At 51.9% G+C, this 14,678-nt stretch overlaps 1 protein-coding gene across 1 annotated transcript; it reads right to left on the reverse strand.

Moving 5' to 3' along the window:
- Nucleotides 1–1,372: 1,372 nt before the first annotated feature.
- ASB16 (ankyrin repeat and SOCS box containing 16) lies at nt 1,373–12,698 on the reverse strand. Its single transcript, XM_004597317.2, has 5 exons — nt 11,982–12,698; nt 7,586–7,853; nt 3,001–3,472; nt 2,544–2,657; nt 1,373–2,151 (listed from the first exon to the last, which is right to left on the reverse strand). The coding sequence occupies exons 1-5, from the start codon at nt 12,280–12,282 to the stop codon at nt 1,966–1,968; spliced, it is 1,341 nt and encodes a 446-aa protein (XP_004597374.2). The 5' UTR covers nt 12,283–12,698; the 3' UTR covers nt 1,373–1,965.
- Nucleotides 12,699–14,678: the final 1,980 nt, after the last annotated feature.

Consider the following 14,678-nt stretch of genomic DNA (forward strand, 5'->3'; position numbering starts at 1 on the left):
GATTTGTTTTTATTTGAAAGGCACATCCCCAGAAAGGAGAGACAGAGAAAGGTCTGTCCCTTAGTTCACTCCCCAAGCAGCCACATGGTTGGAACTGAGCCAATCTGAAGCCAGGAGCTTCTTCTAGGTCTCCCACGTAGGTGCAGGGTTCCAAAGCTTTGGGCCATCCTCGACTGCTTTCCCAGGCACAAGCAGGGAGCTGGATGGGAAGTGGAGCAACTGGGACACAAACCAATGCCTATATGGAATGCTGGCACCACAGGGTAGAGGATTCACCTATTGAGCTATGGTGATGGCCACTGGAACAGTTCCTTGTCTTCTCTCAGGCCTCCTGGCTCTGCAAAAAATGAAGCCAGAAACTCATCCAGAAAACGGGAGGTTGCTGACCAGGCAACCAAGGTCAAAGGTCACAGTTGCCTCTGTGTGGGTGAAAGGGAACCTACAGAGGACGAGGACTCCCGCTCCTGGCTGCCCCAGGACTCTGACTGGTAGTAAGCCCCAAGAGCCCAGGCTCCCTCAGGAAAGGGCTGGGCGAGCAGGCGCTATGAGCTTCTGCTCGGGTTCCTCCTGTCGTGGGCACCACAAATTCTGGGTCAGGGAGGGTCTTACATTGTTCTTCATGCCTATTTCTCATCACAAGTAATACTGGTGTAGTATGTTAAACTTCCTGTGGTGCCGGCATCCCACACAGGTGCTGGTTCAAGTCCCAGATGCTCCACTTCCATCAAGCTCCCTGCTTAGCCTGGAAAAGCAGTCAAGGATGGACCAGAGCCTGGAGAGCCTGTACCCATGTGAGAGACCTGGAGTAGGAGGCTCCTGGCTCCTGGCTTTGAATTGATGCAGCTCCAGCCACTGGAGAGTGAACCAATGGATGAAAGATCTCTGATTCCCCTCTCTGTAACTCTGCCCTTCAAATTAAAATAAATAAATAAATCTTAAAAAAAAAAAAACTTGGAAAACATAGGAGAGCACAAAAGAGGGAAATAAACCCGGAATGATGGGACCCGCGGTCACCCTGGAATCTGACAACATCCATGCTTTAGTTCTGTGCAAGCCATTTATTTGCTGGGCGATGGTCAAAGATGGCTAGCCTTGCAAAACTTCCTCCTAAAGATGGGGTGTGATCCTTTCAGCTCTGAGACCACAGAAAGTGAGGGACAAAGAGGGAGGACAACTGGTGGCTGGCCCCTCAATATGGGCTCTCAGAGACCACAAAATTGGTGACCACTGTTTTAAGGTGCCATGCATCACTCGGGCATGGGGTTGCCCCGGGCATCATGTCCACCTCCTTCTCAGCCTGTTCAAGGAGTACAGGCAGACATGAACACTCTGCAAGCCTGGCACCGAGGAGGGATGCTTGCTGGGTGAGTGAGGCCCTGCACAGAGTGTAATAGAACTCAATCTTGTGGGCTCATTCGGTCTTGAGTAGGTCAAAAGAGTTGGAAGGTTCCAGAAGTGATGGGACCAATCCATGCAAATGCTGGATGTTAAGAAGGGCAGAGCAGCTCCAACAGGTTAGGTAAGCAGTATAGGAAGACTTGAAAGTGTCCTAGGGGCCAGAGGTCCAGGTCTGCATGGGCCTCCATTTGTAGTGTGTCGATGATGGGCTGAAGGAAATGAATGCCTGGAGCTGCGATTCCCACAGATGTCTCCAACATTCGTTCCAAGGTCTCCCTTGACAGGAGAGCGGCAGGTTGGGCAGAGCAGGGTGAGGCAAGACCTGTGCCTTTTAACAGGCAGGCCAGATGCATGCATAGCAGCATCACAGGCTTGAGGCATCCATCCGAGGCTGGGGGCAAAGCGGGGTGGTGAACAATGGCTGAGTCTGTAGACCCACACGCTGGAGCAAGGGATGGGCTGAACTGTGAGGACAGGCAAGCGCACAGGGAGAGCCTGGGTCTACTAGGGTGGGAGGTGGGCCAGGTGGGGAGGGCTGGCCCGGCTGTGGAGAAGCCTGGCCCTGGCTCACTGGATGCGTCCCTCCACACGCAGCAGCAGGTAGTCCCGGAGGAGTGGAGGCAGTGGCAGCAGGGAGGCACCCTGCCGGCAGCGGCTCCCAAGCTGAGCACGCACAGTTAGGCGTGCCAGGTGCTGCAGCCGCCTGGGCTGGTTCACCATGCTCAGGGCTGAGCTGTAGAAGGCTTCGTGCTCCTGCGCGAAAGTAAAGGAAGGTCAGGGGCCCCACCCCCTTGATGCTGTCCTGGCATAGGGCGACCCTGAGTGTGGCGCACCTGGAAGGACTCACACTGCAGGGCAAAGGGCTCAGCCACATCTGCACCCATTGCCACCCCATTGGTGCTGGCACAGCGCCTCCTTGTTGCCCAAGCCAGGGTACCCTGTGCATGTGTGCACTGCCACAGGTACTGCAGGCAACAAGCATGTGGCCTGCCATGGGGGTGGGGGTCTGGACCCCAGGTGTCTCACTCTGTGCATCCTCTTCCTCTGGTGCCATCTGCTCCTCCCTTCATGCAGTGGGTCCTGAAGAGACAGCCCTGCCCACCTCCCCCTCGGCAGGGGCTCTGCTCCAGGAGTGGACATCATACCTGCCACAGCTCTGGGAGCACAGCCTCCACCCAGGAGTCACAGGATGGGACGCAAGGATAAGCATTAAGAAGGACTTCCAGGGCCCGAGGGAAGTTGGCACAGTGTTTCAGCATCTAGGAATGAAGTGGGGTCCAAGGGGCACCATGCCTGTCCTGGGCAAGGCAGGTCCAAGTGCAGGCTGCCCCAAATCCCAGGCACATCCACATTTGGCATTAAGGTTTCCTTGTTTCCTTTCTTTTTCTGTGCCTCAGTTGACCCCCACTCAACCTCTTGACAGCATTCGGCTTCTTTCTTCTGTTGGATACCCTCCACCATAACTCCCCATCCCAATCCTGGGACGGCCCTCCAGGCTCTTAAGGTGGAAGTTTCTGTCTCCCGGACTCCTGTCTCCCCAGAGGCAGTCCTAGGCTTCCCCACCCAGCCAGAGCTTCCCTGCCCAGGCCCTCCCCCATTTACCTGCGGGTGCACAGCCTGGGCCCCATAGTCCAGCAGTGCTGCAAAGAGGATCTCGGGTTCCCAGTTGGGCGCATCCTGGACCGCCTGCAGCGCACAGTCCATGGGCGTGTGGCCCGCCCCGTTGGGGGCTCCAGCACAGGCCCCGTGGCGCAGCAGCAGCTCGGCCAGGACCCCGCAGCCATTGGCACACGCGTTGTGCAGCGGGGTATGGCGCTTGCGCCCGGCTGCCCGGGGATCCGCGCCGGCCTCCAGGAGGCGGCGGGCGGCAGCCTCGTGCTGCCTGCTGCTGCCAGGGCCCTTCAGTGCAGTCTCGCCCTGGCTGGTGCGTAGGCCCACGTTGGCGCCGTGTTCCAGGTAAAGAGCCACGTGTTGCTCTAGGCCTCGTGCTGCTGCCACATGCAGGGGAGTCATCTCGCTCTCCTGCGCTGCCAGGTTCACCGTGGCTCCTGCTTCCAGCAACAATTTGGCGCACCTGGGGGGGACAAGACGCAGAGCCCCAGGGCAGAACTTGAGGGCCTAGAACTTGTCCTTGGGAAGCCCTTAGCCTACCGAAGCCTCCCAGCCCTGAGCCTGGAGTCCAGGCGTCAGATCACAGAGGCCCCAGGAGAGCAGAGAAGGAAGACCCCTGAAAGCCACATGCAGCATCTTCCTTTTTCAAATGAAAATCTTGTATCCAGTGAAGTCTTGTGCAGCCAAGGACATCGATGGGACTGCCAGAAGTGACACTCACTGCCTCACACAGCCCCTCCCGGAGCTGGCCTGACTTCCTGCTGACAGGGGACCATGTGGCCTGACTCTGAGTCCCTGGTAAATGGGCCTTGAACATTTTTTAAATATTTATTTTTATTAGAAAGTCAGATATACAGAGAGGAGAAGAGACTTTTTTTTAAGATTTATTTAATTTTATTGGAAAGGCGGATATACAGAGAGGAGGAGAGACAGAGAGGAAGATCTTCTGTCCAATGATTCACTCCCCAAGCTGCCGCAATGGCCGGTGCTATGCTGATCCGAAGCCAGGAGCCAGGAGCTCCTCCAGGTCGTCCACATGGGTGCAGGGTCCTAAGGCCTTGGGCCATCCTCCACTGCCTTCACAGGCCACAAGCAGGAAGCTGGACGGGAAGCAGGGCTGCCGGGATTAGAACCGGCATCCAGAGCCCGGCGGCATGGCCTAGTGGCTAAAAGTCCTCACCTTGAACGCACCGGGATCCCATATGGATGCCGATTCCAATCCTGGCAGCTCCACCTCCCATCCAGCTCCTTGCTTGTGGCCCGGGAAAGCAGTCGAGGACGGCCCAATGCTTTGGGATCCTAAACCCACGTGGGAGACCTGGAGGAGGTTCTTGGCTCCTGGCTTCGGATCGGCACAGCACCGGCCGTTGTGCTCACTTGGGGAGTGAATCATCGGAAGGAAGATATTTCTCTGTGTCTCCTCCTCTCTGTATATCTGACTTTGTAATAAAAATAAAACAAATTAAAAAAAAAAAAAAGGAACCGGCGTCCATATGGGATCCCAGCATGTACAAGGTGAGGGCTTTAACTACTACGCCATCGCGCCAGGCCCGAGAGACACATTTCATAGCACATTTTTTTTTTTAAATCTATTCCAGAGCCCAGAGTGGTAGCCTAGTGTCTAAGTCCTCGCATTGCATGCACCAGGATCCAATATGGGCGCCAGTTTGTGTCCTGGCTACTCTACTTCCTTCCCAGCTCCTTGCTTGTGGCCTGGGAAAGCAGTCGAGGACAGCCCAAGGCCTTGGGCTCCTGGCTTTGGATTGGCTCAGCTCCGACCGTTGCAGCCACTTGGGGAGTGGAACCAGAGACAGAAGATCTTTCTCTGTCTCTACTTTTCTCTGTATATATGTCTTTCCAATAAAAATAAATAAATCTTTTAAAAAAATTAGGAAAACCTACTCCAGTATACACTCATGTAGCATAGAAAATGAGAGAGTAACATTGGACAGCAAGTCCAGGTGCACATGGATGATATGGCAGTCCATCGGAACCTGCAGAGGACTGTTCGGAGGACAGAACAAATCGATCATCTACCCTAGCCATGTGTTAGCAGTGAAAATCTGGGCAAATGGAGACTCTAAGGTGAACTATGTCAGCCAGTGGATTTTGGAGAGATTTCATCATGCTTGGAGTGGTGAGAATGGCAGTGATTCAGAGCAGTTGAACTATCAAAACCACTTGAGCAGTGTGCTCAGCAGTGCCCCACGTCGGAGACCCTGGGATGGTTGGGAGACTGGGTGGGGCTTCTCCCTTTACTCCCCCATAACCCCGGATAAAGAAAAAAAATGTGGAAACAATGGTCTTACCCACTTTCCTGTAGTCTTTGACCCTTTGTGCCCTAATCAACTATGTACAGATTATCAAAATAAAATAATAATTAAGAAAGAAAGAAAACAGAAAGAGAGAGACACTCTAATATTTCCCTCCTCTCCTCCCAGACTTAAAAAGACATTCTTCTTAGACCAAGTTACATTCATTCAAGCAAAGTTAAGGCACTAGGAGACCTCCCTGCTCCACTCTCCCTTGGAGCGAGCAAACAGCAAACATCCGAGAGAGTACGTGTTTTACAGTCTCCTTGTTCCTAAAAAAAATTATAGAGCAGAGCGCTGTTCCAGCCAGTACGCGTCATTACCTACTGCAGGCTAAGCCAGACACACAGCCAACTAAATTAATAATGATGACTACACTAAGAGTAATTTATAATTAACAATCCACTGGAAGCAGCGGGAGCCACTGGAAACCAGGGAGTGGTGAAGGCTGGCACCTGCCCCGAGTGGCTGGAGTTGGGGTTCATCAGTCTGGGAGACACCTTGCTCAGTGGGCAAGCACTGTGAAGCAGCCAGTCTTCTACAAACTGCTGTATTCGTTTGTTAGTTACTTCTAATCATGGGCTGCTTTCATGCTTCAGTAATACCCAACAGCCTGCTCCATAGGGTTATGGGTCATGGTCATTATCACCTGACCAGAAGGGATGAGGTCGTTGGGAAGTGCACCACATGCCCACCAGAATCCAAGCGTGAGCTGGCACGTGTGGGTCTGTCCCTGATCCTGCCCTTGGCTCAGCAGGAATCCCATATGGATGCTGGTTCTTTTTTTTTTTTTTTTTTAAAGATTTTATTATTATTGGAAAGCCAGATATACAGAGAGGAGGAGAGACAGAGAGGAAGATCTTCCATCCGATGTTTCACTCCCCAAGTGAGCCGCAACAGGCCGGTATGCGCCAATCCGATGCCGGGACCAGGAACCTCTTCTGGGTCTCCCACGTGGGTGCAGGGTCCCAAAGCTTTGGGCCGTCCTCTCCTGCTTTCCCAGGCCACGAGCAGGGAGCTGGATGGGAAGTGGAGCTGCCGGGATTAGAAACAGCACCCATATGGGATCCCGGGGCTTTCAAGGCGAGGACTTTAGCTGCTAGGCTGCTGTGCTGGGTCCCCAAAGCATTTCTAACACTAACATTCCTAACAGCAGTATATGAGAGATCTAGTTCCTCTGCATCTCTGCCCATACCTACTTTGCCCATACCTAGGCCACACCGCCGGGCCCGAATGCTGGTTCTAATACCGGCGGTCCTGTTTCCCATCCAGCTCCCTGCTTGTGGCCTGGGAAAGCAGTCGAGGACGGTCTGTACCTGCATGGCAGACCCAAAGGAGGCTCCTGGCTCCTGGCTTCAGATTGGCTTAGCTCCAGCCATTGTGGCCACTTGCGGGGTGAATCAATGGAAGGAAGATCTTCCTGTCAGTCTCTCCTCCTCTCTGTATGTCTGACTTTGCAATAAAAATAAATCTTAAAAAAAGCATTAGTTGGGCTAGCGCATTGGCTAAGCTGGCTAGTCTTCCACCTCGAAGTCCCACATCTCATATGGGTGCTAGTTAATATCCCGGCTGCTCCACTTTCCACTCCAGCTCCCTGCTTATAGCCTGGGAATGCAGTCAAGGATGGCTCAAAGCCTTGGGACCCTGCACCCACATGGGATACCTGGAAAAAGCTCCTGGCTTTGGATGGGCTCAGCTCCGGCCATTGCGGGCATTTGTGGAGTGAACCAATGGATGGAAGATCTTTTTCTCTGTCTCTCTTTTTCTCCATAAATCTCTTTCAAATAAAAATAAATAAATCTCTTTTTAAAAAGATGGAATGCAATTAAGGAGATACATCCAGTTATAAAATGAAATTATTACAAAAAAGAAAGAAAGAAAAAGAAAGTGGAAGGAAGGGCTGGGAGGGGCTCTTTACTCTGTTGGAATTCTTCCTGATGCCTTCCGCAAAATGAGTACCTGCTGAGCTATGGAGGGTTCACTGGGATTCATGGGCAGTTGTGAGAACAGGGCTTTCTGAGATAACCTTGGAAAAGTCACTAGGTCATTCTGAGCCCCATTTTTCACATCTGCAGAAAGAGACCTTTGTGAGCTGCCCCCCCCCACATACAGACACCGCACTCATACACACACCTACACACACGTGCACATACATACATTTGCATGCAATGCACACACACATATATATATGCATGCATGCATATGAATACACACACACACACAGAGACATGCTCCCCAAACCATCCCAGCCCCCAGGCACCTACTGCAAGGACTCAGGAACTGTGCACAGGTGCAAGGGGCTTGTGCCCTCCTCAGACAGGACGTCGGCCTTGGCCCCGAAGTTCAGCAAGAGTCGCACGCAGTCCAGCTGTGCTCGGGCACAGGCCTCATGCAAGGCCGCCCGGCCCCCAACACGGGCATCCAGTTCTGCTCCCTGCAAGATCAGGTGGCGGGCACAGTCCGTGTAGCCTCGGGCCGCAGCAATGTTGAGAGGGGCTGTCTGCTTGGTCTTGGGGGTTAGCACCCAGAATCCTGAGGAGAGCAAGTGATGTTAGTGGTGGGGGGAGACTGGCAGACAGGGTGGGACAGGAGGATGCTGGCCTGTAACTAACACTGGCCTCTCCAGTATATCCGGCTGTGATCGTGACAAGGGGCTTCCTTAAGCATGACAAAACAGAGTTCTATGTCATAGGACGAAGTAACAGTGCTTTCATACCACAAGGGCCGTTTGCAGATGGTGTAGCCTACTCAAGGTCTGTAAGCTGCTAAGGGGTTTATAGCCATTTTTGCTCAGCCCAGGCTCTGGGGTGGAGGGTGCTTATGCCCACATGAGCCTGGAGCTGAGTCCGGGCTACTCCTAGGCACTGAGAGCTAGATGGAGGTATAGGGCAGGGGAAGGAACAGAATTACCCTGGTGTGGAGAACAGTGGAGGAGACGATTCAATTCTGTGATTGGTGACAGATTCCAGTGGTGGAATAGCTCAAAAACTTGGTTAAAGGACAGAGGTCTGGGTCTGACTTGATAGACCAATGGCTAAATTTTTACCTTGCAAGCTCCTGGATTCCATGTGGGCGCTGGTGCGTGACCTGGCTGCTGCACTTCTGTTCCAGCTCCCTGCTTGTGGCCTGGGAAAGCAGTCGAGGACGGCCCAAAGCCTTAGGACCCTGCACCCACAAGGGAACCTAGAAGAAGCTCCTGGCTCCTGGCTTTGGATCAGCTCAGTTCTGGTTGTTGCAGCCATTTGGGGAGTGAACCAGTGGATGGAAGATCTTTCTCTCTGTCTTCTGTAAAACTAATCTGGCTTTCCAATAAAAAGAAATGATTTTTTAAAGATTTATTTATTTATATTGGGAAGTCAGATTTACAGACAGAGAGACAGAAAGATCTTAAATCCGCTGGTTCACTTCCCAAATGGCCGCAACAGCCGGAGCTAAGCCAATCTGAAGCCAGGAGCCTCTTCCGGGTCTGCCACACGGGTGCAGGGTTCCAAGGATTTGGGTTGTCCTCAACTGCTTTCCCAGGGAAAAAGCAGGGAGCTGGAATGGAAGTGGAGCAGCTGGGATATGAACTGGTGTTCATATGGGATCCTGGAGCACATAAGGTAAGGACTTTAGCCACTAGGCTACCATGCTGGGCCCCAAAAATATAATCTTTCTTTTAAAAAAAAGGACAAGCAGATGAACAGTTCTGCCAGGATTTCACCAGGAACTTTTTCCGGAAGGTATGAGAGTTTCATCAGCTTCTAGGAGTTTCCACACTGATGTCAAAGAGCTAAAGGTACTATTCTTACAGGGTACTATTCTCACAGGGTTAGCACCTGAATCTAGCCGTGTCTTCTGATTGCTTGTGCATTTTATTTCTGTTCTGTTTTCTGCTTGGTCCTTCCTGCAACATTGTTTAAGGATGCCTGCTCAGCTCTGGGCAGGGCTACTTCTCCAGAACCCTTGTGATCTATTCCCCATATCTGTTCTTGTTAAGACCAATAAATGTTAGCACTGTTAAAGAAAAAAAAGTATAACTTAAAAAAAAAAACTTGCAGATTGCTCACATGGTAGCAAATAAATCCCTGATTTTTCTCAATCTTGAACGGAACCTCTTGTATTCTATGAGGGTTAATGTTGAGACTGAATTCCATCTTGGAGATGACGGAAGTATGGCAGGACGAGAGCAGGATGCCTGAGGTGGAGGCCCGGCCGTTTTCTACCGAAGTGAGCAGGACTGGAGCCAGTAGTGATGGTGACTTGGTTGTGTCTGGGAGTGCTCTAACAGACTTTATTTCTTAGGTTTATGTATTTACTTGAAAGAGTATAGTGTGCTGGGCCCAGCACAGTAGCCTAGCAGCTAAAGTCCTCTTCTTGAACATGCTGGGATCCCATATGGATGCTGGTTCTAATCCCGGCGGTCCCGTTTCCCATCCAGCTCCCTGCTTGTGGCCTGGGAAAGCAGTCAAGGATGATCCAAAGCCTTGGAACCCTGTACCTGCATGGGAGACCTGTAAGAAGCTCCAGGCTCCTGGTTTCGGTGTGGTGCAGCTCTGGCCGTTGTGGCCACTTGGGGAGTGAATCACTGGATGGAAGATCTTCCTCTCTGTCTTTCCTCCTCTCTGTATATTTGACTTTGCAATAAAAATAAATATATAACTTTTTTAATTTTTAAAGATTTCTTTGTTTTTAAGATTTTTTTTATTATTAATTTTTATCGGAAAGGAAAATATACACAGAGGAGGAGAGACAGAGAGGAAGATCTTCTGTCCGATGATTCACTCCCCAAGCTGTCACAACGGACGGAGCTGAGCTGATCCTAAGCCAGGAGCCAAGAGCTTCTTCCGGGTCTCCCACACGGGTGCAGGGTCCCAAGTCTTTGGGCTGTCCTCCACTGCTTTCCCAGGCCACAAGCAGGGAGCTGGATGGGAAGCAGGACTGCTGGGATTAGAACCGATGTCCGTATGGGATCCCAGCACGTTCAAGTTGAGGACTATAGCCATTAGGCTACTGTTCTGGGCACAAATAAATCTTTAAAAATAAATAAATAAATAAATAAAAAAGTACAGTGTGCCAGAGGAAGAGAGAGAAGGAAGAGGGGAGAGATCTTTCACTCACTGCTTCATTCCCCACATGGCTGCAATGGGCTGGCTAGACCAGGCCAGGCCAAAGCTAGGAGCCAAGGGCTCCATCTAGGTCTCTTACATGGGGGGCAGGAACCCAAAGACTTGGACCAGCCTCTATTGCCTCCCAGGTGTATTAGCAGGAAGCTGGATTGGAAGCACAGAGTGGCCGGAACTCCATCTGGGCACTCCACATGGGGAGTAGGAAATTGAAAGGTGCTGAACCAGTTTTGTCACAACACCTGCCTCCCTGTCAATCTGTAGGCTGTGGGGACCCCAGGTGAAGCATCTGGTGTCCGGGTATGAACCCTCTAGTTAGAACTTGCCCTAAGGAAGTCATCGGTGCAGAATCGCAAACGCATGAAGATGTTCATTATACTGCTACTTAAAATAATCCTTTTAAAGATTCATTCATTTGTTTATTTTAGAAAGGCACATCAAATTTACAGAGAGAAGAAAAGACAGAAAAAAGATCTTTCCTCCTCTGGTTCACTCCCCATGTGCCCACAATGGCCAGAGCTGAGCTGATCTGAAGCCTGGAGCCAGGAGCTTCTTTTGGGTCTCCCATGCAGGCACAGGGTCCCAAGTCTTTGGGCCATCCTCCACTGCTTTCCAGGCCACACTCAAGGCAGGAGCACTGGGATACAAATTGGCACCCATATAGGATCGTGGCAGATACAAGGTAAAGATTTAGCCTTTAATCCATCACGTTGGGCTCCTTCAAATAATATTTTTTACAAAAGGAGAGCAGGTGCTATGCCACACAGGTTGAGCAACTGCTGCTGCTGCAGCGTCTCACGTGTAAGAGCAAGTTCCTGTCTTGGCTGCTCTGCTTCCAAGGCAGCTGCTTGCTAACACGCCAGGGAAGGCAGTCAAAGATGGCCAAATGCTTGAAGCCCTGCCAGGCACAAGGGAGATCTGGGCTCCTGGCCTCAACCTGGACCATATGGGAAGTGAAGCAGTGCATGATTCTCTCTTGCTCTCACCCTGCAGTTCTAGTAAATAACTCTACAATAAAAGAATACAAGTAAATAGTTAAGACAAAATCCATTCCATCTGGGGACTAGTTATATAAGTGCTAGTGAACATCACACAGAATTTACATGCCTATTTAAAATACATTTGTAGGACATACTGACATGGATCGGAGATACATGAAAAAAAAAATCAACTGCATGCGGAATAGATTTTCATTTCCATGTGTGGAAATATAGAGAAAAAAACTGCATTAAGAAGTAACTATTGTAATTAATGAATAAAAAAATCACAGCAAAAAAAAAAAAAAAGAAGTAACCATTACTATGCAATATATGCACCGCTTTTTTAGACAGATGTTTAAAGAATATAACTCAGTTACAAAGGCAGCTGAACCATTAACTGCCTCATCAAATTAGGAGGGAGCCAGCATGGGTCAGTACCCAGGATAGGTCAGGTCTAGTCTTGGGTCTGCAGGGAAGGGCTGAGGACCACTTCCCTCCCTTCCCTCTCTCTTACCTCCCTGACCCTCCCCCCATCCCTTTTGCCCTCTCTTTCTGCCCCCACTGCAGCTCTGTACCCTGTTCGGCGGACCAGGCCAGCTGGTTGCTCACAGTCTCCACGATCATATTGGCAGCTTCCTCATCACGGAACAGCGCTTGCACCTGCTGCAGGTCGCCAGAAAACAGGGCATTGTGGACGGCCGGGTCTCGGCAGAAGCGGCGAGGCCTAGTGAGTCGGGCCCGGGGACTCAAGGGGCACCTGCGGCTGCGGCACTGCTGGGCAGCAGCACGCCGCCGGTCCTCCCACTCCAGCCACTCCCGTTGCAGGCGGAGGGAGCGCAATGTGGAAGAGGTGAAGGGGAAGGTCTCCCCCGCCATGGTGGTGAGACCGGAGAGCAGGGGTCTGGGAGTAGCACTCAGGCAGGGTCAGCGGCCCTGTGCTGGTCACCCCTGCTCTGAGGAGCCACCCTGCCCCCCACCCCTCTGAGAGCCAGAGAAGGAGCAGCTGAGGCTATAAATAGGCACCTCGCAGCCCTAGTAAACACAGTTTGCCCAGTTACGATCCAGGTACAGGGAAAGAGCTGAGCCAGCCTCTGGCCCTGCTGCTGTCCTGTGGTTGGTAAGCAGGCCCTCTACTGGGCCTGGGTCCCTGCCCTCCTGCTTCTCTGAAGGGAGCAGGATCCAGGGTGAGGGTCCTGATCACCGGGATGGACAGTTTAGGGAGGGAGACCAGGCCCCTCCAGCCACTGTGATGTTGACCAAGGCCAGTTGCCCACGTTGGCCCGTGTGGTGGGAAGAGGCTAGAGCTCACCTGGGAAGTAAGGGCAGTCAAGGCAGGGTGCCAGGCAGCAGGCATCTCTGTGGGCAGCAGCAGCAACTGAAGGCACATACATGTATGCCCAGGGCCCTGCAGGGTCTAAGTTGCTTTCCTAGCCCCTTCTCCTGCGTGATCGTATTTCTTTCCTACTCATCCAAGAAAGCAATGGGGTTAGGTCCACGATGTGGCCAGACCAATTCTCACAGTTGAACACCCTGAGTGGGCTTTTCTCTTCTACAGCTGAGGAGAGGGGCTGGCACTGCAGCTCAACAGGCTAATCTACCTGCAGCACTGGTTTGTGTCCCAGAAGTTCTGCTTCTTATCCAACTGCCTGTTAATGATCTGGGAAAGCAATGGAGGATGGCTAAGTCCTTGGGCTCTTGCACCCATGTGGGAGGCTTGGAAGAGACTCCGGGCTCCTGGCCTCAAATTAGCTCAGCTTTGGCTGATGCAGCCACCAGCTAATGGATCTTTGTCTTGTTTCTCTCTGTAAATCTGCCTTTCAAATAAAAATAAATAAATCTTTAAAAAATGAAATCATACAGCTGAGGCATGGAAGGTCTTAATAAGGAAGGGCTGCTGGTTCCCAGCCACAGTTTGTGAGGGACCCACCCAGTTTCCCCCAGGAACCACCTGGCTGAGCCCATGGATGGTGCAGATAGGCACAGGTGTGGACATGCCAGGTCAAGGACACCTGGGACAGGCTGTTCACCCTCCAGGCAGGGCAGCATAGTCTCTGAGAAACTGCCTTCAGAGTGTGTGTGTGTGTGTGTGTGTGTGTAACCCAGTTCCTCAGGGGGCTCACACGCTCATCTGTGGACGGTGAAGAGGCTGACGTGGAAACTCAAGGAGTATCTGATTAGAGCTGCACAAGCCACAAATCCAATCACCTCTGGGAGGAAGCAGCTCTGCTTCTAGGAGCCTCTAGGGGGAGGAATGAGGCCACAAAACCACAGGGAGGGTGTGACTGCCAACCAGGAGATGGGGAGGGGGACTGTGTGTGTGTGTGTGCTGCCAGCAGTTGCTGAAGCTCTCCTAACCTGTCTGCCCAGTGACCCTGCAGTTGTGGGTCTGGCCCATCTAACGTAGCAAGGTGGCAACATGTGCTCCTCTCCCTACCCTGGCAGCCTGAGACTTGGGGCTCATTTGGTTGGCTTCCTGGTCTTTGCACACAAACAAGTGCTGGCTTCTATTTCATGTCCTCAGATATCCTAAATTCATGCCTTTCAGTGTTTTCGCCTCATCAGCTCAGCCTCCTGCCTCTGGCCACACACCACCCCTCCTCTTCTCTGCCCCTAGTGATCTGAACAGGTCATTTTCGTGTTTAAAAACTATTGCTGCCAGGGCCTGCTCCCTGCTGGTGCACCTGGGAAGACAGCCCCTATCACCCACCTGGGAGACTAGAATGGGGTTCCTGGCTCCTGGCTTCAGCTTGACCCAGCCCCAGCCATTGTAGACATTTAGGGAGTGAGCCAGCAGATGAAACATCTGTGACTGTCTCCCTCTCTCTGTGTAACTCTGCCATTCAAAATACATAATCTTTTATTTATTCAAAATAAAAAATCCCAAACCAGCAAACTACTGCTGATTTGCCTTCTCCAACTGCAGCCGCTCATCAGCCACATCACACCACATTCCCATCGCAGCTCCTTACCCTTCCCAGTCATTCCCTGCAGACCTGTCTTTACTGTGGAATTCCTGCTGACTCACTCCTCCAAGTCCATCTCAAAGGTCACCTGCTCCCAGAAGGTGTCTCCACAGCAACCCCAGGTTCTCCTCTCCTGCAGTAGCAGCCACTCCCCATGACTGAAGGACTTCAGGCACACGTTGAAGAGCCCCGTTCTGTGTAGGTGATGCCTACCAGCCAGGCTGGGACAGTCAGTGGCATGGGCAGGTGGCTAAAGAGACTTGGCTCTTGCAGGCTGACCTCCTGTGCATGGTACACAGCCTGCCTGGG

This window comes from Ochotona princeps, chromosome 17, assembly GCF_030435755.1.
Source record: "Ochotona princeps isolate mOchPri1 chromosome 17, mOchPri1.hap1, whole genome shotgun sequence".
Taxonomy (NCBI): domain Eukaryota; kingdom Metazoa; phylum Chordata; class Mammalia; order Lagomorpha; family Ochotonidae; genus Ochotona; species Ochotona princeps.